This window comes from Clavelina lepadiformis, chromosome 5, assembly GCF_947623445.1.
Source record: "Clavelina lepadiformis chromosome 5, kaClaLepa1.1, whole genome shotgun sequence".
Taxonomy (NCBI): domain Eukaryota; kingdom Metazoa; phylum Chordata; class Ascidiacea; order Aplousobranchia; family Clavelinidae; genus Clavelina; species Clavelina lepadiformis.
Genome location: NC_135244.1, coordinates 5,396,788 through 5,415,808, shown reverse-complemented (window position 1 = coordinate 5,415,808; position 19,021 = coordinate 5,396,788). Strand labels below are relative to the sequence as shown.

The 19,021-nt window shown below is 36.9% G+C and overlaps 2 protein-coding genes across 8 annotated transcripts; one reads left to right on the top strand and one right to left on the bottom strand.

Annotated features, from left to right (window-relative positions):
* The first annotated feature begins 379 nt into the window (after positions 1-379).
* Positions 380-4,696, top strand: LOC143461250 (EGF domain-specific O-linked N-acetylglucosamine transferase-like). 4 transcript variants are annotated; one of them, XM_076959092.1, is made up of 10 exons: positions 384-719; positions 1,091-1,204; positions 1,456-1,538; positions 1,651-1,833; positions 1,971-2,187; positions 2,325-2,489; positions 2,617-2,691; positions 3,430-3,579; positions 4,150-4,289; positions 4,428-4,696. In XM_076959092.1, exons 1-10 carry the CDS (start codon positions 489-491, stop codon positions 4,657-4,659), a joined length of 1,590 nt encoding a protein of 529 aa, XP_076815207.1. In that variant the 5' UTR covers positions 384-488; the 3' UTR covers positions 4,660-4,696. The 4 variants fall into 4 exon arrangements, with proteins under 4 accessions (XP_076815210.1, XP_076815209.1, XP_076815207.1 ...); XM_076959091.1 differs by having other exon boundaries at positions 384-731; XM_076959095.1 differs by lacking the exon at positions 4,428-4,696 and having other exon boundaries at positions 380-731; positions 3,703-4,177.
* On the bottom strand, positions 4,645-17,625 carry LOC143461248 (G protein-coupled receptor kinase 6-like). Of its 4 annotated transcripts, none has more exons than XM_076959088.1 (16): positions 17,505-17,624; positions 12,855-12,950; positions 12,195-12,307; positions 12,019-12,096; positions 10,472-10,596; positions 10,177-10,269; positions 9,915-9,978; positions 9,536-9,676; positions 9,088-9,278; positions 8,928-8,965; positions 8,762-8,851; positions 8,367-8,578; positions 7,511-7,675; positions 6,771-6,908; positions 6,496-6,630; positions 4,645-5,497 (listed from the first exon to the last, which is right to left on the bottom strand). In XM_076959088.1, the coding sequence occupies exons 1-16, from the start codon at positions 17,563-17,565 to the stop codon at positions 5,474-5,476; spliced, it is 1,764 nt and encodes a 587-aa protein (XP_076815203.1). In that variant the 5' UTR covers positions 17,566-17,624; the 3' UTR covers positions 4,645-5,473. The 4 variants fall into 4 exon arrangements, with proteins under 4 accessions (XP_076815203.1, XP_076815202.1, XP_076815205.1 ...); XM_076959087.1 differs by having other exon boundaries at positions 4,645-5,242; XM_076959090.1 differs by lacking the exons at positions 12,855-12,950; positions 17,505-17,624 and adding an exon at positions 12,771-12,795 and having other exon boundaries at positions 4,645-5,242.
* Positions 17,626-19,021: the final 1,396 nt, after the last annotated feature.

Sequence of the window (19,021 nt, the reverse complement as noted above, 5' to 3'; positions counted from 1 at the left end):
CATCAATATAAAAACAAAAACGCCATGAAACCTGTAGCTATACGTCTTGGTTTTGGACTCCTTAAGGCAAGGTTGTATTTTTCTCTTGTCAGCACAAACAAGTTCCAACTTGTACCACCAGGAATCCGGTAAGAATACAGTCGACTGTCGAACGTAAACCAAATGATTGCGAATGTACTTGAAACGCCTTGACGCACACGTTTATATAGGAAAGAGGAGACAAGTAATCAATAAGAGGATACATCAAGTACGAGTTAATTAATGAAAACACGTGCAGTAGTCTCAGCAACAATGCGTGACTTAAAGGATCATGACGAAGTGGCAATAAAAATAAAATGCAGGACACCTTTAAGCACATTAGAAGTCTCACTTGCTAGCAGCTAGAGAGACGCTTAAAAAATTTAAATGGTAGTATTTGCTCAAGCGCGACGAAGCGTATCCTAAACAAAAACCATTAGTTTTGAGAACATGTAACTGTGAATTTAGGCATGTGTCCGAAACACAGCATACATTTGACTACGCGGGGAAGTAATACAAAAAGAGGAAATCAGTCCAGAGACATAGAGCACAGGCGTTCAGTTAAACTACTCTGGCATGACCGCATATTTCCAGATATGCAGTTTTTCATTGTTGTACTTCTGCTGTCAGTTGCCGTCTCTTGCGTTGATCTACCATTAGGCCACTTGTCCATTTACCGCAATCGGATATTAAATGCTCAGGTAGAAGTTACAGTAAGTAACTGCATGCAGAATATGAATAAGATATAGACTAAGTAGGCCTATGTATTTAACTTTGATGTCGTTCAGTATTCAAATAAACTGCTAATTTGAAGTTTTTCAAGTAAAAAGTTATGAAGACTAAAACTAATTTTAAATATAGCGTAAGTTTCAAATGAGCTTGACATGTGGTTAACCAAGCGCACAGTTTTACAGGAACGCAACGGTAGGCTTAGAGTTACGAATTTTAACTTAATCAGCCAAAGTAGCACCTTTGACTGCGAAGTTAACCGAAAGGGGTGGAAACGGTCTTTGAGATTTGTAGACATTATGCTGCCTTTCGGACTAAGTTTAAAAGACAGAATTTTGTTCAGGTGTCTGGACCAACTTGCTACGGTTATGAGAAAGATTGCAACCATGATTCGAGATTCGAAACGAAATTTCCAAGCAACTGCAAAGGATCAAAGAACTGGCGTTTTTGGTTTCAGGTAGCGTATACACTATGTGACTATACAGTATACGAGTAACCGTCATAAAGATTTAATGATTTAACCAGCGGGTTCGCTTTAGGCAACAAACTCACTCCATTCTTAATGCGACCAGATTAGATATTACAAGTTTAATGTCATTTTGCTTACACAATCAGTGTCCTGAAAACCATCCATTTCATTTGTTTGCTCCAACACAGTTTCAAAGCAGACAGTTAGGCCTACAAAATTTTGATATGTTTCTTTTACAGGGTGACTTTGGTTACATTGGCAAACGGTTGGACGAATTGACGCCGATGTGTGACAAAGGAATCTCTTCGCTACAGTGCACCAAGTGGTTACCAAACAATTAGCTTACACAACGATTCTCTTTCCTATACACACCAGTTTTTTCTGAGTCCCGATTCCGTTAGTTTAAATGCGATACAATTTTTAATTGTTTTAAGCCGAATGCAGTTCTGCAAAGCGCAAAATCTCTTTCTCGACTTAAGGAGCCATTATTCTCGCCACTATCCAGACCATAAGCAGGATATATTCAGTGAAAATGAGATCGGTGGGGATTGTGATGTGTACAGCAGCGCCATCTCACGGCAAGAAACTCCAAATGTTGACGGCGGCTTGAGATCGTGGTTGGTGACCAAGAATAGCAGATTAAGTGAACATTGTAAACGAACATTTACCGAAAGTGTACTGCAGCTGTCAGCTCTGTAGACTTGCAATAGGTTCAAAGTATGTTTTATATTTCATACGCCACTTTTGTTTTAAGGTTTCCTGAGTTAAAAACGTTTTCGAAAATCTCTGATTACAAACGAAACCACTCAAACTGCGACATTGTTATCAATAAACCGGTCGTATTTATGAAACTAGACCAAGGTGAAAATATGTATCATCACATGTGCGATTTCCTCAACCTCTACATGTCTTTGCATGTTAATGGATCAATAGCGTTTGACCGTGACTTTATCATCGTCAACTGGTACTGGGTATGTATGTCACATTGGTTTGTGAAAATCTGGGAAATTTGTCCAAAGTTACTTTGTGTAACTTGTTTTTATTGCTTTTATTCATTTTTAAGTTATCCATTCGACTTGAAAAATGTTTTTTTAATGTTTCGCTGCAGTTGAAACGAGATTACGTGGATTTTTTCACTGATTCCTGGCAAGTCTTCACAGAGCATCCCATAGTTTACTTAAGAGATTGGTTTGGAAAACGCGTCTGCATTCGAAACGCAATTTTCTCACTTCTGCCTCGGATGATCCAGGGAATCTATTACAACACGCAACTGGTAAGAAAATGATGCGTTTGACCAAAGAACAATTTTTAGCGTTGCCTACATTTTGAGCATAGGCTATAGGTCTACATAAACTCAAGGGCTCAATTTAAGCACTCACTCAAAGATTCTCTCATTTCAGGGCGAGGAATGCGTGGGAACGGGACTGGTGAAATCTTTTTCTCAATTTTTTCTCCACAGATTAAAAATTGAAGAGGTTGGTAAAACTTCACTATAGACGAGTTTGCTTTACGAGAATCAAGTCTATACAATACATACGCAGTTTAGCCTAAACACAGCCTATAAGGAAAACAAATCTAAGCTTAGGTCCACGAAACATGGATATTAATTGGCTCGAATACGTCTTAACTATTTTGACATCCGTTAGGTCACGAGGTGGCTTTTTATGTGTCAGGGTTTGCAAATTTTGACGCCATATATTTGAAAGAGGCATAAATGCATGGGAGTTGGAAAAATGCCATTAGTCAACAATGAGATAGCAATAATGGTCATCTATATACTCTACACTTTTGAATTTGTTGTGTTAAAATTACTTTGTTAAATATAGCGCACTGAAAATAACCAATAACGACGTTTGTCGTGCCAAAATTGCAGAAAAATGACCAAAATATAGAAGTAAGTATATTTTACGCGTAATTGCACCCATGTTTAATTTGTTGCATGATTACTATTTTTAACTGGCTTATTTGTAAATGTTGTCTTATTAAGCTGATTTTGATTTAGCATCAAAACAAAATTCACTTGATACTTTCCCAAAGCGTTGCCCAGCAAGCAATTTATATAATATGCTAATTCCCAAGCTGTACCAGGAATATCAAAATATTGCAGATTGCTTGCGCATAAATAAACCCCTCACCAAATTTTGTAACAAACTATTTTATTGTTTGTTTAAGTTGTTATTCACTGCAGTAACCAACATACCGTATATGCGCAGGATAAAAGGTCAGCTAACAAACCGATCCGTGTTACCTATCTCACACGACGGTCGTATAACTCAGGAATTCGACAACAAATGTACAGAAGGGTCATGAACGATGACGAACTGATTGACGTCATCCGTCAAACGCCAGGGGTCAGAGTTCAGGTGGTTAAAGGCATAAAGATAAGAACACAGCTTATTTGTATGGGGGGTTGTTAAAAGAGAAAAAATCGATTGTTATCGACGACATGTGCTTTTTATTACTTGGCTTTTTTATTCAATTGCCAGAGATCCCCAAAGACTATTTGATGAATGAGCTTTGAAATTAACAGCGAAACAACCGCTAAAAATGCTGTCAACATAGCCCACCGTTGCTTAACACAAATTTAACCAGGCCCAGCAGTCGATTTACGTTTCCAAACAAAGATTCAACGAATGTTTTAAAAATGAAGCAACCGGTTGCATCTTAAACAATTTTGTTCAAGGTTCACTAACATTAAGCAGAGACTTCAAGCAAGCAGCACTATTTTGGGGAATTGAGCTGCTTGCTGATAAGGTCATAACGTAAAAACACTCAACTGCACTGAAGAGAATTTCTAAAACGGTGGTGTCAGATTTACTATACAGTTGCCTAGTACGTTTTGCTTCTCTTGCAATTTTATAAATAGGTTCTGCAACGTTTTCCTGCCTTGTTTATACTTCGTTACGTCAGAAGAATTTTTTTATCTTCTAAAGGTCGTCGAATTTAAACGCGATGAAATGACGTTCTTGGATCAACTAATCCTGATGAGAAACACGGATATATTTATAGCGGTTCACGGGGCAGGTCTAACCCATCTGTTATTTCTACCAGACGGGGCAGTGGTTTTTGAATTGTAAGTGGACCATAAATTGAACTGTATTGACTAGTTTACCAAACTGAACCCTTGCCCAGTTACATAGAGCATGTTATATTGAGGTCTGAAACAAAGCAATGAGCACGAAATGTATTTAGAATGCTGTTACTGTTTCAGATACGACTGTGAATCGATTTGCTTCCGAGATCTTGCCAGATTGCGAGGTTTACGTCACCTGACTTGGCTGGATTCGTCCAAGATGACTAAGCACAAAAGAACGAACAACACAAACTATGAAAACAATTATCGCTACTATGACTTCACTTTCGATAAAGACGAATTTCGAAGACTGTTTCTCAAAGCCGCAAGTCTATTTAGTCAAGCCACAGCAGTGCACAACGAACTATGATTGTATTTTTCCGAATAAAAGTTTTATTACTTTAAAACGAGTTATTTGAAAGGTAGAATTGACACGTCGGTTTAGACATTATGGGCAACCAACGCTTATGAAAATCTCTCCTCTAACATGACCAGCAACGTCATCTTTGATTGTTGTAACCTTTTCCGCAGCATCAAACCATGACGAAAAAAGAAGATAAAGAACCACCCTGCTTCTCGTACAGCGAGCAGAGTGCAAAAGGGGTTATTGGTAAGGGCTGAGTTAGGTTATTGTTCGGTTTAGAGCCCTACCAAGCTCGAGTGTGATCTCACTATGGGTCATCGTGACATCATCATCATTTACACAAACACAGTAAAGCTCGCAAGAGAACACTGCTACAAAAAAAATATTGAGAACGAACGGGCTCGATTTCAAATAAATATTAAAATGGCACAACGAGATAATGTTTGTGTAACATTGCTTCCCGACCGTCCTTGCTCTACGACTTGGTCCCGTTGCTAAGCAACGGCATCATTTCCCTACGACAAGAGCGACGTTATCTCGAGTGGCGCTTAATCGATTTTTGTTGGCCTCGGCTGTTCGGCTGCGATTTCTGAAAAATGGCAGGAAAATGCACATGTCAGAGGTCAGTGGTCCAGATCGGGAACGTTTTTGTGGCATCGTGGGCGCCGAAGCATAACCCTGTAGGGACGTCTGCTGAGTATTGCATCACAATGACGTAGCGTCGTCGACGAATTATGGCGGCACAATGACGTAATTGACGACGATGTTGGTTATACAGTGCGCAATGTGTGAGGGCGAGCGGTAGTGGAATGGTCAGTGGTCATTTGTCCGAAGTGCAGCACGACTGCGAGAAAAAAGGAAACACGATTTTCAAAACGAAAGAAAAGCAACAAAGCAAGCTAATTTCAGCAAATCCAATAACCACATGCGTTCTTTCATCAGTTTGAATTGAACCCAACGTGTCACTGCATGAAATATGCGGCATTAAAATAAATTATTGAAGGTTCGAGAACTATGCACGATCAATAATGAAAATGTCAAGCGTGGAAGCAGAATTTTACACCAAGGGGACAGCAGACAAAGCGACTACGCACGTATGCATGCTTGATGGCTATCTAGAAACAACATGCACTACCTGTACATTCAAAACACCACCACACCTGTGTAACAGAGAACGTACAAAAGTCTACGGTTAGTAAAACGAGCAAATCGACTACTGTATTGTGAGCAAAATTACACAAACCGAAGTAAGGTATTCATGGAAATTCTTTGCCATTTCAATGGGAGTAATTGTGATGTAATAGAAAATGAATGTGGCAATATTAGCGGTGTCTGCGCTGAACCTACAATGATGCAACTACTGTGAAGCACAGAACGTTTGTTGGCAGACGTCTAAAACTAGAAACTGTGAGCGAAAGCGTGTCTATGTTTGCGTCAGTGGATTGCTGTTCATGTCACACTTAGCGGATGTGATTTGAAATACTCAGCAGGGTGCTTGCGTCACAGACGATTGCACAATGGCGTTTGTTTAGTCATCGACTGATGATCATGTTATATATAAACTTGGTTTGCAAGTTCTGGTTGGGTCAATTGGGAGAATGCTGACAGATGTGAAGCAGCCCAAAATGATGCCACAAATTACGTAACAAATGATCATTATGAACACAAACAACTACCAACAGGAAAGTGCAATGAAGAATGTGGTCAATGCACGATGATGTTAAAATGAAGTTAATTAGCATTGAAAAATCACGGCATCACCTCTACTACATTGGCGGAAACATTTTCACAATATCTGCCGGTTTGCATGCTTAATTGCGCCGAGGTGTGATTGCTGGTTACCTGCCTCCCGAAGAGTCGGGTGAAAAAGCCTTTTTTGTTTGGGTTATTCTGTTCATCGTATGGAATGAGATCCGGCGACGGACCGCCGTCGGGGGAAAACACGTTCAAATCTTTATACACGGCTGTTTCGCAGATCTGCAAATCGAAACAACTTGATAAGTTGTCATTTATCGTCACGAGACAGCGGGTGAGCCAGAAACAGACAGTTGCAATAAATGGCGCGGATCGCATGTCCAACGTGACATGGCGGATTTTAAGCATGCAAGCCAGCATACCTCTTGTTGCCATGGTATTGAGACGGAACCGGTCGCAAATTTTGCGTAGAAGTCGTTGTCCTTTGCTTCGATGGTGACACCTTTGACCGTGGAGAATTGCTCAATGTCCAGCACATCTTTGGCGTATACAGCGTGAGGCTGGAAACGGGAAATAACTTTATGACATTCATAATAGTAATCGATATCAAATTTGGCAACGTTCAGACTATGATTACTGAAGACCGAGTGGGAAGGCATCAATTATTCAAGCGGAGCCGATCGATGCTGGGGACGAGTGCAATGCGGAACGATGAACGTCTCACCTGAAACACTATCGGCGGTGTTGTTTATGTTAAAGCTAACGCGAGCCGCTTCCTTAAGCCACTTCGAGTTGGGAAAGAGTGGCACGTGAATGCGACGGAAGTGACGTCGGTATCCGATTACTTGTTTGGTGTTTAGTTTGCGTTGCGGTGACGCGGCGCGACTGGGTTTGTGTGCTCGCGTTGGAGCAGAAAACTCTCACCACCCAACCATAAGCTGGCTGTTAGGGGATTACGCAAAAATAGGATATATACATTATTTTCCAGGACAAATCAAATTTTTACATCTTGTGACCAAACAGCAAAAGTCAGCCTAGGCGCAGAGTGCATGCTGGTCTAAATGTAGCCTAGTGCTACTAGCTTGCATATTTTAAGATTGGGGCGTTTTGGTATCTTTTTAAAATATTTCCAAGCTTAGGTTCATAAAAAAAATTTACTTACATCCAATTCAAATGGAACCTTGTCGAATGGGGTATTCCCAAATGGTGGTTTCCCACTTTCAAGTCTGCTAAAGTTAATATTTTTAAAGAAATCGTGAGCTTTTACATCACTTGCGCAACTTCCATTTCTGCATCCCAGTCTCTCTTTCACATCCTTCTTGAGAAGCTAGCCAAAAGAAAAAATATTCAACACATGTAAGACAAAAATACAATTTTGTAGCAGACATGGGGCCTAGTGTCCCAGCCCCTTGTTCATGGCAAAATCTTATTCAGAGCAGAAGATGTTTAACAATGAAAGACCACAGTGAAATATGTTAAACATAAAAAAGATAATTATGATTCTACTGTCCTATTTTCAAAAAATAAAATAGGCTACATTATCTCAAAGTTGGCAAAATTCCCAAACGGTACATAAGACTGCTAGAAAACTGGAAGAATTTAAATTAAAAAGTCAAAGTATGTAAACCGCTTAACAAGTTTTGGGCACGGTAAGTTATGTTACTACTCATCCTTCCTGCTTTCAAACAATAGCATTCAAGTAATCGGATTTTGCGTCATACTTTTCAGTAAGAGCAGGAAGTCATGCAGTGGTTTACTTAGGTCCTTAGGACAAAGCATTACTCACGTTTCACAATTCACACAGGAACACCGCCTACACCTATTTCGTAACTATGGCATGTGGCTATAATGAAAAAGTGTTAAAAACCTACTCAGGAAAAGTTTGCTTTTCTTTTCAACGATATATACCGTACAAACAATACTTCCAGAAAGGAGTTACCACTCCGACTTTCTTTAAACCAGTTTTTAACAGAGTGTTTAGTTCATTAATTAATTTATTGTTCATTAACTGCACTCACCATAGAACAGATGGACTTGGCCTCTTCAGAAAATTTTTTGTCATTGTACGCTTCGGTGTCTTCCTTGACACGTCGGTCAACTTCTTCCCTCTTCACCTTTTCCTTCCTCTTCCGGAAAGGAGCCTGTCCAGCAAGCATCTCGTAAATGATGCATCCCAGTCCCCACCAGTCCGGACTCATTTCATATCTTTCGTTTCGGACAACCTCTGGTGCTGAAAAACATCAATACTTAAAAGCAAGTAAGCAAACAAGTAACATTAGTAAGCTCGAACTTAATAAATCAAAGGACATGGCGTGTAACATAACATAATGCCTGTTGAGAGTTGATACTTTGGTAATACTGTTTAATTTGTCAAAATTCCCTTAGAAGTGACAAATAAAATATTTTTTCTTACCCATATAACCAACCGTTCCAACCCTGCCTTTTATCTTTTCCCCTGATGGAATTTTGACGGCCAATCCAAGGTCGGATATGCGTATGTGACCTGAAAGCAATTTAAATATTTCATTTTATGCATAAATTATTAAGTCAAACATTGAGCTGCAAACGTAAACACCAACCATGATCGTCCAGTAGAATGTTTTCTGGCTTTAAGTCCCTGTGATTAAAAGGGAACAATTTTGTAAAATCTCAGCCAGTGCACAGATACCAGCAAAAAAAGCTGCGTCAAACCAGTCAATTTATAAATTTTAAATTACATTGACGTATCAGGGACAGCACCTGTAAACAATCCGGAGTTTGTGAAGGTCTGCTAATCCACAAGTGATTTCTGCAGCATAAAAGATGGTGCGATCCAAGTTAAAGCCAGGTTCACCCATGTTGTGAATGTGAAACTTAAGGTCGCCTCCGTTCATTATTGTGAGTACAAGATTGAGAGCATCTTTGGTCTCGTATGCATATCCTAAGCTCACCTAATAAATCAAGCATAAAGTCTTAAAACAGAAATCCTTCTGCATTATTTATGTGGGGAGAGCGGATTTATAAGAGTTTCTGCCAAATGCTTTACTTCTGCTTAGAAATGTCAGAGCTGTGCTAAAATTTGCCTTATCACCATTTTTCTTAGAGGCCCTATCAAAAACAAATGAAGTATTCCTTGAATTATTATATTGATGACTTTTCAGTTGATTCTCTTGGAATCGAAACAAGTTGAAAATCAAATGTCACTCACCACGAATCGGCTGTTCACACTTTCAAGGATTTGCTTCTCATTAAGAGCCATCGTCTCTCCTTTCCTCTTTTTTATTCTTTTCTTTTCTAGGCGCTTGCAAGCGTACATTTTGCCGCTGCTACGCACTTGACACGCACACACCTGACCATTTATTGAATGATTTTAATAAATACTTAAATTAGAGGTAGGGGAAACCAAATGCTGAGATATACATATAAATTAAATACTTTATATTAATATGCAAAGTATGTAATGTTGAAATAATTAACATGTAACACATATCAATTGAAAAGCTCATTTGTAACAATATGAGAAAAATTTGATACTTGAAGCAAAAGTATAAAAATGTTCATACAAAGGAAACTTAAATGCAGCTTACCTCTCCAAATCCTCCCTTGCCCAGCACCCTGTATTGCCTAAATGTGTTCTTCGTAACTGGCTGCCTACAAATAATAGACTACAAGCTAAATTTAGGCTTTACACAATATACATTAAATGAAACATCCTACGAGTGAGCTTAAATGTTTAAGATATGGCAGAACAAGCTATTGCCCCATTTCAACACTTGTTGGAACTTGTTTTGATAACCAACATGAACAATGATTCAAAGTAAAATAAAGTAGGTAGCAACAGGAGATTACCTTTCCAGCCATTTCCACTGAAGGAATCTTGAAAAGTAGATACTGTCAAGAAATTCTTTGAATGGTTCATTGCTGAGGTAGTTTGTAATGGCACTAATAAATGAAACAAAGCTGGTAACTACATACTTTTGGACTTAGTGCTTTGCAACTGCTTTGTGGTAAATTTTCCAGACTTGAAGAAGGCTTACTACAATTAGACCGCTTCACGCTAACCAACGAGGTCATCTTTTGGACACAAGTCTTAATATACTTAAACTATATATTATATCAATTACAGAAGCAGACAAGGTGTTACCTTACGATTTCTGAAAATAAATCCTGACTCAATTTTTCTTGATCACACTCAGGTGGTGCTTTTAAGCGTTCTTCAATCCCCTCTATCATCTCATTTGTAACATCTGCGGGGAGTCGACTTTCATTCTAATCAGCAAAGTTGAGGAGTTTAATATAGTGTTCATTTTATGACTCTTGCAAAATATGCTGATAATATGCTAATAACTTCAATACATCGCCAATTTTAAGTGGTTACTTCCTGGAAACAGAACAAAGACAGAAAGCACTGCAAACATGTTGTAAAGAAAGCACAGCATGCCATAATCTTCTGCTCAACATGTAAGCAAAAATAAGCAATGAACTGATATATGGCGAATTATTAGCTACACAAAAGAATGGAAAACTTGAATACGAACGTATACAGTATAGAACAACAAATAAGATGCAAACCATTGGATAAGGTGTAAAAGTTTGCTATGTGATGAGATTTCACTATTCATTGTAAAAGAAGTAATGGTCAGTGTAAATCCCGCAGCCTACACGTTGTATTTAAATGATGTATGATACAGCACGTTTGAGCACCCACACTAATTGTCATCATAGTTTGTTTCAAACCCATAATGGCTAAAAGTCAGTGAGTAGTTGATTTTGATAAACAAGCTACTGACGCAAACCAACATTAGGGCCAACAAAGGATGCCATGGTACCCTTATACTGTCTGCTAAATGTCAAACGTACAAACTGTACAGTTAACCTAAACAATCTGTCTGCCTTTAGGACATGAAAGCTATAGATAAAGATGATTCATAGGCCTGTATTATAATATGCTGCAATGTATGAGAAAAGGTGTAAGGGAAAAAGTGGGATAATATATACTTCAACAGCAATGATTATGATTAAAAGTACAGTTTAACGTTGATATTTATAAGTTTACAATTTTGTTTCGACCGTTGTGTTAAATGATGTACAGTACATAGTGAAAGGAAATCACCTAGCTTACGGAAGTCCTTAGTTTGCTAATAAGAATTAATAGAGTTTATCAGCTGTAAATTATTAACGTCTGACGTCAACCTCGCAAAATGCAAATAAACGCGTCCTTTTTGTGTGCTTAGTGGTGTTAAAGAATAAACACTATATCATTAGTGGCCGATTAAATTCAAACAGAGCTAAAACATTATAACAAGCAAATGCGTATTGAACAGCTGACCCTCCTTTGTTAGCTCAATCCAACAGTCGTATACCAGTCCAAACAAGTTGTGCAAACATTCCTCTCTTACATAGTATATACTTAGCCTGCTTATAATTTTATGCAGTGTTATTTACCCCTCTCCTAAGATCACAATAATGTGAACACACTTTTATATCCTTTATGTAAATGATATATAGCAACACATCCATAGTAAAACATTCGGGACCATTTAACACAAAACAAGAACATTAAAAAGTTGGAAATGAGAAAACACTACATAACACTGTTAGTTGTAACCACAAAACAACAAACTAAGTCACTGGAAGTAATGGTAGATATTCGAGATGATAGCAAATAAACAAGTTTTTAGATTAACCTACCCGGTCTTTCAGGTATTTGTCATAAACAGTCTGTGCCATCTGTCTCCTGTCTTCCCATAAAGCTTCTTCGTAATTTTTCTAAACATGGTTTCTCTTTTAGTTTTAGAAGAAGAAAATAGCGACAAGCTCAAATTTACACGACCATAACATCTGAATTCCGCCTTATATTTACTTACCATTTCCTGTAAGCATTCTCGACAAATACTTAATTCACGTTTAGTTTCACAAAAAGTTTGGAACAAACGTTGGCCGATAGGTTGTTCTTCACATATCGATGTGTAATCTTTTTCTGCAGACAAAATGAAACAAAAGTCGGCATTACAGTCAAAGCACTTGGAGTATTTTTAAGTTTTAAAACATTACAGATAATTTAAAAAGTAATATATCGCTAAAATGATTTAACAAGCAACTGATACAGTGGTTAACTTCACGGCATGAAAACGTGCACTGAGGTTCTACTTTAGTCACTGCATCTAAACAGAACCATAGTTCATAGTGACGTGGTGTTGAGTAGTATCAAGGAAGTTATTCCGGAAACTTCTACACAAGGGCAATGTGCAAACAACTTTTCAATTTGCTGTTAGAAGCAATCTAATGGAATTCTGAACATCTATGACATGAGTGCAACATTTATAAACGGCACATATGCCTGGTGATCACAACGGAAACAGTACTATTAAACATTCTTTACTAAATAAGAGTATGGGGTGATAGATCTAAGTTGTATAGTCAGAAATAGATTCTCCCTTAACCTTAAAGCACTGAACCCAATCCACGTGGTCGGCCTTAGCACAATTTACCAAAGTGCATCTTAAGCAGAAAATCAACGTATGCACCTATTGTTCTTCTCAGCTCTTCAGTCTGACTGATATGAGGAAACCTTAACATCTCTCGCCATTTTTTGCTTTTTCCTTTTCTCTTTCCACCACCACCTACATCAAAAGAAAATATTTCTTACCGCCTGTACCACTTGCAGCACAAGCGCAAGTACAATAGCAAAGCGAAAGTTTGTTATTTGCAACAAAAGGAAAGGAAAGATCTTGACAATTGCCAAGTCGTGAAGTAAAAACAGGGCTCACAAGTTAGGTAGAACACTAAATGTCCAAACAGAAAAGTCATAAATACTATCATTTAAACTACCCAAAACAGAGAAATTTTCTGATAGACATTACTGACACATACATAATTATAAAACAAGTAAACCATTGACAAAAAATAAAACAATTATATATAAGTTTAATCAAAAACAACTAGCATGCTAAATCGTGGTTTGGGTTAATGTCAATAACTCATAAACTTGCTGGCAAATATTAAAACACGTTACAGATAGTCAGACATTGCTGGTATGTAAATGTACACATAATAAAGCAAGTGTGACAAGCAGGGGAAGTCAGATAATTTTGTGGAGAGCCGAAGGACTAAAAGGAGTAGTAAGACATTTTACTTATTTCATTTTTTTATAAAAGCTGGAAGCTAATGTAAACCACATACATATATACACAACTAATAAAAGAAACTGGCTTGAAAATAGAACAACTGGTGCTTCAACGAGTTGGATTTGTTAGGTTAAACATAAATTTCATGCATTTGTTAGGTTAACATAAATTTCATTTTATGTTAAAATCAATTAAATTATGACAGCCTTTGTTAGCTTAAATCGAACTAAATAGCAACGCAGAATAAACAGCTCTCGTTGGTTTGAATGAAAACAATGAAAATTGCAATGCAAAACTTGTACTGTTATTAAAATAACCATGCATTTTACCTGATGAAACTGTTTATTCCATCACATAAAAACAAAACAACAAGGTTATTTAATGATATATTATACACCAAAATATATAAAAAGTACAAATATATTTAAGAAAAAAGGATATAATGTATTTTACCTTATCAACTTTTATTGCATATACACAACAATAATATGATACTGTTAAAAAGTTTAATTCAGGGTTACAAACGCTGTGATTTTGGATAGATTAGAATATACAAAAATGTAGCTAGGTGTGTAATCTATAATAATTTAACTGCCATGACTCATGAAATCACAGAAGATGTCAGTTATGCATCAGCACAATTGTATCACATTAATTATACTTATAATAGGGTTGTACCCAATGGAGCAAAATGGAAATGTTTTTGGTAATAATAAACTTTTTACTTTCTCATTTTATACACTTCAAACAAAACTTTCTCTTTATGACTAGTCTAACTACTGGTTTCAATAGCAGAAAGGTGTTATGTTGAATTGAGATGGTCTGCATGGTTACCCTTTAAATTTTACAACTTCTCTTCACAACTTTGATAACTTGCATTGATAGAAAATTCTATATGTTTTGCAAAAAAGTATTTGCATTGAAATATCAGTTTCAAAAAAACTTAGTTACATTTAGTAACAGATTAAACTTTATTGCTTGTGTACATGTTGTAATTAAAAAAGGAAAATAGTTAGTGCAGAACAACTAAAAATGCAGTCTTTGTAAAAGAAAACTTTCCCAATTCAGTAATGATATATGATGTGATTTACTTAGTATAATATAGCTGCCATTGAATCCAGCCAATCCTGATTAAGTGAAGAGTTTATACATGCTTGTCAGCAATTTAATGCCAATGTAGTAATTTCTTATAGAGAAACTTTTCATAAATAAACTAGTTGTTTGGTCTACTGGACAATTAACGATACTTAAGTGGAAAATTTAACTAGCAACATAGGAAGATAGTTTTAACTCTTCATAACCTTGCCAAGCCAGTTTATATTATGTTTATTACGGGTAATGATCAAAATCCTGTTTCTTAACATGTTCATTACTGCAGCTGTTGTACAACAAATAGGCCTGTGGATACCTGATAATGCATGTTGAGTATTATTGATTAGGATTTTAAGTTAAAAAGTTGAATATATGGCTGAGCTTGATGGAAGTTGGCACGAAAACAAAAAGGTTTCAAACAAAGGGAGACTAAACCCCATGGGATGCAACCTATACACCAATAGGTTGTGTAAACACTAAACAGGGAAGCATGATCAGTTTAAATTACATGATCTCATTTTAACTGTCCATTGCTTCATGTCAGAACCTGATTACTCACTCTTAACTGCAATCAAGCAATTCCTTAATCGTTATATACATCACAACTTCAATGAACGTTAAAAACTTTCACTGTGATGAATGCGGCAATGAAGTGACTGTTAGGGGAACACAACTTATTAATGAAATAGGCTTGATTTTAAGACTTTTTGAACTTTTTGTGGTCTTTTGAGTGCTAACACATAAGTTATGTTGGAATGTGTCTTTTCCTCAAATACATGTTTTTGTTTTTTCATTGTGGTACTTGTGTGCAGTCTTAATGGGCCTTAAAGTTTATTGTTAGTAGAAGTGGGCCTCAAGTTACAAAAGGTTAAGCATTGCCTTAACCAACCATAAAATGGACTTGGTAATACACCTTAGAATTACTTAAAACGAAACAGAATTAAACTGTTTGATGTTACTAGTAAATATTAACTTTAATGCTTCCAATAAAAGGAATTAAAAAGAATTAGTCTACTGATAGACGCATCAATAATTATATTAATTGGTATAGTGTTTCCAACAGAACCACCCACCACAGAGATGCAACAATGATGAGGAAAACTATTAAGAGTATCAGTATACACCATTAACGCTGATTCGGTCTATAACATGATGTACTTTTACTGGTGGCAAATCATACAGAATGCAAATGAAGTTACGAAAAATGACCATACAGCATTTGCATTAAAAGCTTATTGTCTTACAGAGAATGCATGTTTACTTTCGGGCCAAGCAATTTTCCAAATCTGTGAACATCCTAGAAGGCATTGTGCGTTGCGGCAAGTTATAACATAACTAGCCAATTGGCCGGTTGTTCTTTAAGACCCATGACACAGGCCTAATTGTCAACCTGACGAGTTCACCGTATGTTAATAGTAGACCAGTCTACTCTACAAGCTACTGTCAAACAGCAAACAAACTTTGAAAAACTTCTTAAACTTTTGTTGTGAAAAATTTTAAGTGGCTTTTGTCTTTTTGCGTTGTTTAAGTAATTTGGGAGTATTCCATATTTTGATGCCAATGAAAGTTACTGCATTATATGTTTTCTTTCAATTCATTTTTTTAAATCATTTGTTGGAAGAAAAACGAAGGGTGTTTTACCATGACATTACTTACAAAATTAAAATGTAGGAAATATCTTCGGTGTGGTTGAAACTTTAAGGGTTGTGCAAAGTTAACACTGTGTAAACAATAACAATTTTGAACTGCGTCTTTTTACGAATTGCCTACCAATACTACAAAAAAAAACAATTTTTTGATAACTTACACTGAAGACCACACATAAATAATTAAAATGAAAAGAATATGTAATTAATAATTAATGCGTATGCCAAAAGCCAGCTTGGTGTACATTACGAAAATGCCACAGATGTTAAATGCCAACTGTGATTTCTAAAAAAAGACACACTGTGCTCTTTTTCGTGTAGCAAAGTGAAATTACAGTCATCATGGTTATGCCAAGACATGAATTGGACAGTGTCACCCTGAGGTCGAACCGAGTTTATACCACTTGACTGTTGCTCACACAAAAGATTTAAAGTGCAACTCACGAATATACATTGGCCTATAGACAGACAAGCTTGGTAGGGCCTACTTTAAATACAATTATTATTATTTTTACAGAAGAAGACACTGTCCTTTTCGATTTCTGAATAGCCAGTAAAAGGCGCCGTATACAATTTTTTTTTGATGGCATGCAATGAAGTCCTAATTTATTGTGTATTTATTTTAAATTGGCGATTAAGCAACCAACTCCTCCTAGTTTGTTAATTATAAACTGGGGTGAACATGTAAAAGTTTGTTGATAAATCACGTGCATTTGTGTGCCACACTTCACTGTTGATAAAAAATTTAAGTTGAGCCTTTTAATGATATCTGCACAATATTTGATTTATTGCAAAATGAATTTCACAGTAACAGGAATAGATTGTACGAGCTAGCGCCAGCATGTGATGCACATTTGCAATTTGTGAAAATGTAGCATATCTGCAAAAACCTAGCGGTGTACACTTAACTGTAGTGTCTAGTACAAAAGTGCACAGCTAAGCGATGCACTTGAATACTAGGCTATTCACATTGTTTTGTCATATTGTTGGGCACTTCTGCACAAGGGCTAAAATGTTGCAGTTTGTTGTGTAAAAACCATGCATACTAGGCTATAGCGAGTCACCATACCAAGGCATCAATGACAAAAACAGGTTTCTGAAACGTTTCTACTGACGAACGCCTCTATGCAGTTAAGAAAAGCCTAAACAGGCTACAGTAAACGTAAGCAAACGGCTAAAACGGGCAATACCCACTAACGACTGAACGCCGACTTACAACGGTACCGGTACACTTTCAGCACGGCCCGCAAAGCTTCAGAACTACCGATAGCTAATATGAAAGTATGCTTTGAGTTTCTACATAAGTTCTCACCTTCACGAGCTTTAAGGTAGACCGTGTTGGCCACGATGTTCTCTAGTTCCATATCCATCATTGATTATTGTATTAGGGCTCATCACAGCAAACACGACTAACGTTGGATTGAATGCCAGCGAATCCATCGGCCTCGGGGTGTGGTGAAATCCCGCAACTAATCGATGTAAAATCGATGAGATATTATTGTTTAATTTGATTTTATTCGGTCTACAGATTATAGAGTTCATGAAAGAAAATTAATTTACTGTTTTCAGTTTGTTTAATCAAAAAAGGCAAAAGCTAAATCATTACAGCATAACATTTTGTATGATGGTCTTTATCATAAATTAATCACATGAAATACTTTGTCCGCTTTTCTGGAAACAGGCAAGCAATGACCTAAAAGTGCATAGAAAGGACAAGCGGCCCCACCTCCAACTTGCAAATTGGTTCATTGCTAAATTTTCACATGATCTATACGTTGAGGATAATGTTAAACGCTTTTCACGTTTCACCTTAAAATTTTGTTGTAAAAGATTAGAATTCTGTTACATTAAGTTGCGTTAACAAGTCTGAGAGTGCTTTTCTGATCAGTTCACGATATTAACACCCGATTCGTCTGCTTTCCGCCCATTGAAATGGGTGGAAATGCGGTAATATTTTCCCATTCGAATGGCAGAAAGTATGCCTTTCTTACCCTAAAGTAAGAAATATGCATTTGGAATGGGGAGATGTTTACTTCGGCAGAAATATGGTTTGTGGGAAACCCCATTGCTGAAAGCAGGTCCATTTTAATGGGCGGAAAAATAGACGAATGGGGTTCACAAACCATACTTGTGCCGAAGTAAAATTCTCCCCATTCAAAAGGCATATATCTTACTCTAGGATAAGAAAGGCATACTTTCAACCATTACAATGGGAAAAAATTCCTGAAATCTGGACCATTTTAATGGGCGGAAAGTAGACGAATGGGGTGATATTAATCATTCAATTGAGACAAGAAATCTCAAAACAGTATAAAAATTGTTCATACAGCTTATATTATCTCTTCTGAAAGCTAATTTTGTACTTCCAAGTACATATGTAAGCCCTCAAAAGGCGTTTGTTTTGCCGTTCTTATATTAATTCTCCATTCCTAATTTTGTACGCTAGCTCACTCATGTGGTTATCTTCGCATAGTCGCTTTCTTGGAATACCTTTGACTAACTGCTAAAATTAGTAAGTATTTAGCAAATAACGACTGAGAGATTACACCAAAAAACACCATCATTTCGTCCTCAAGGATCTTATGTAGTTTAGCGATTTCGTTGACAAAATCAGTTAAATTCTTGACATGATCTTCATTTAGTCTAGTTAGTAGTAAAATAATATTGTCAATATTTTTCGATGAATTATGCAGTAAATCGGTAAACCAATGAAAAAAAAACGATAGGAGGCGAAGGAGTAACCCGTTAGGTAAGTGAATCTTCGCAAGTCCACAAAGGCAGGGAGCAGACGCGTCAGAGCTCCGAATGATGCTTCAAGAGAAAAATTAT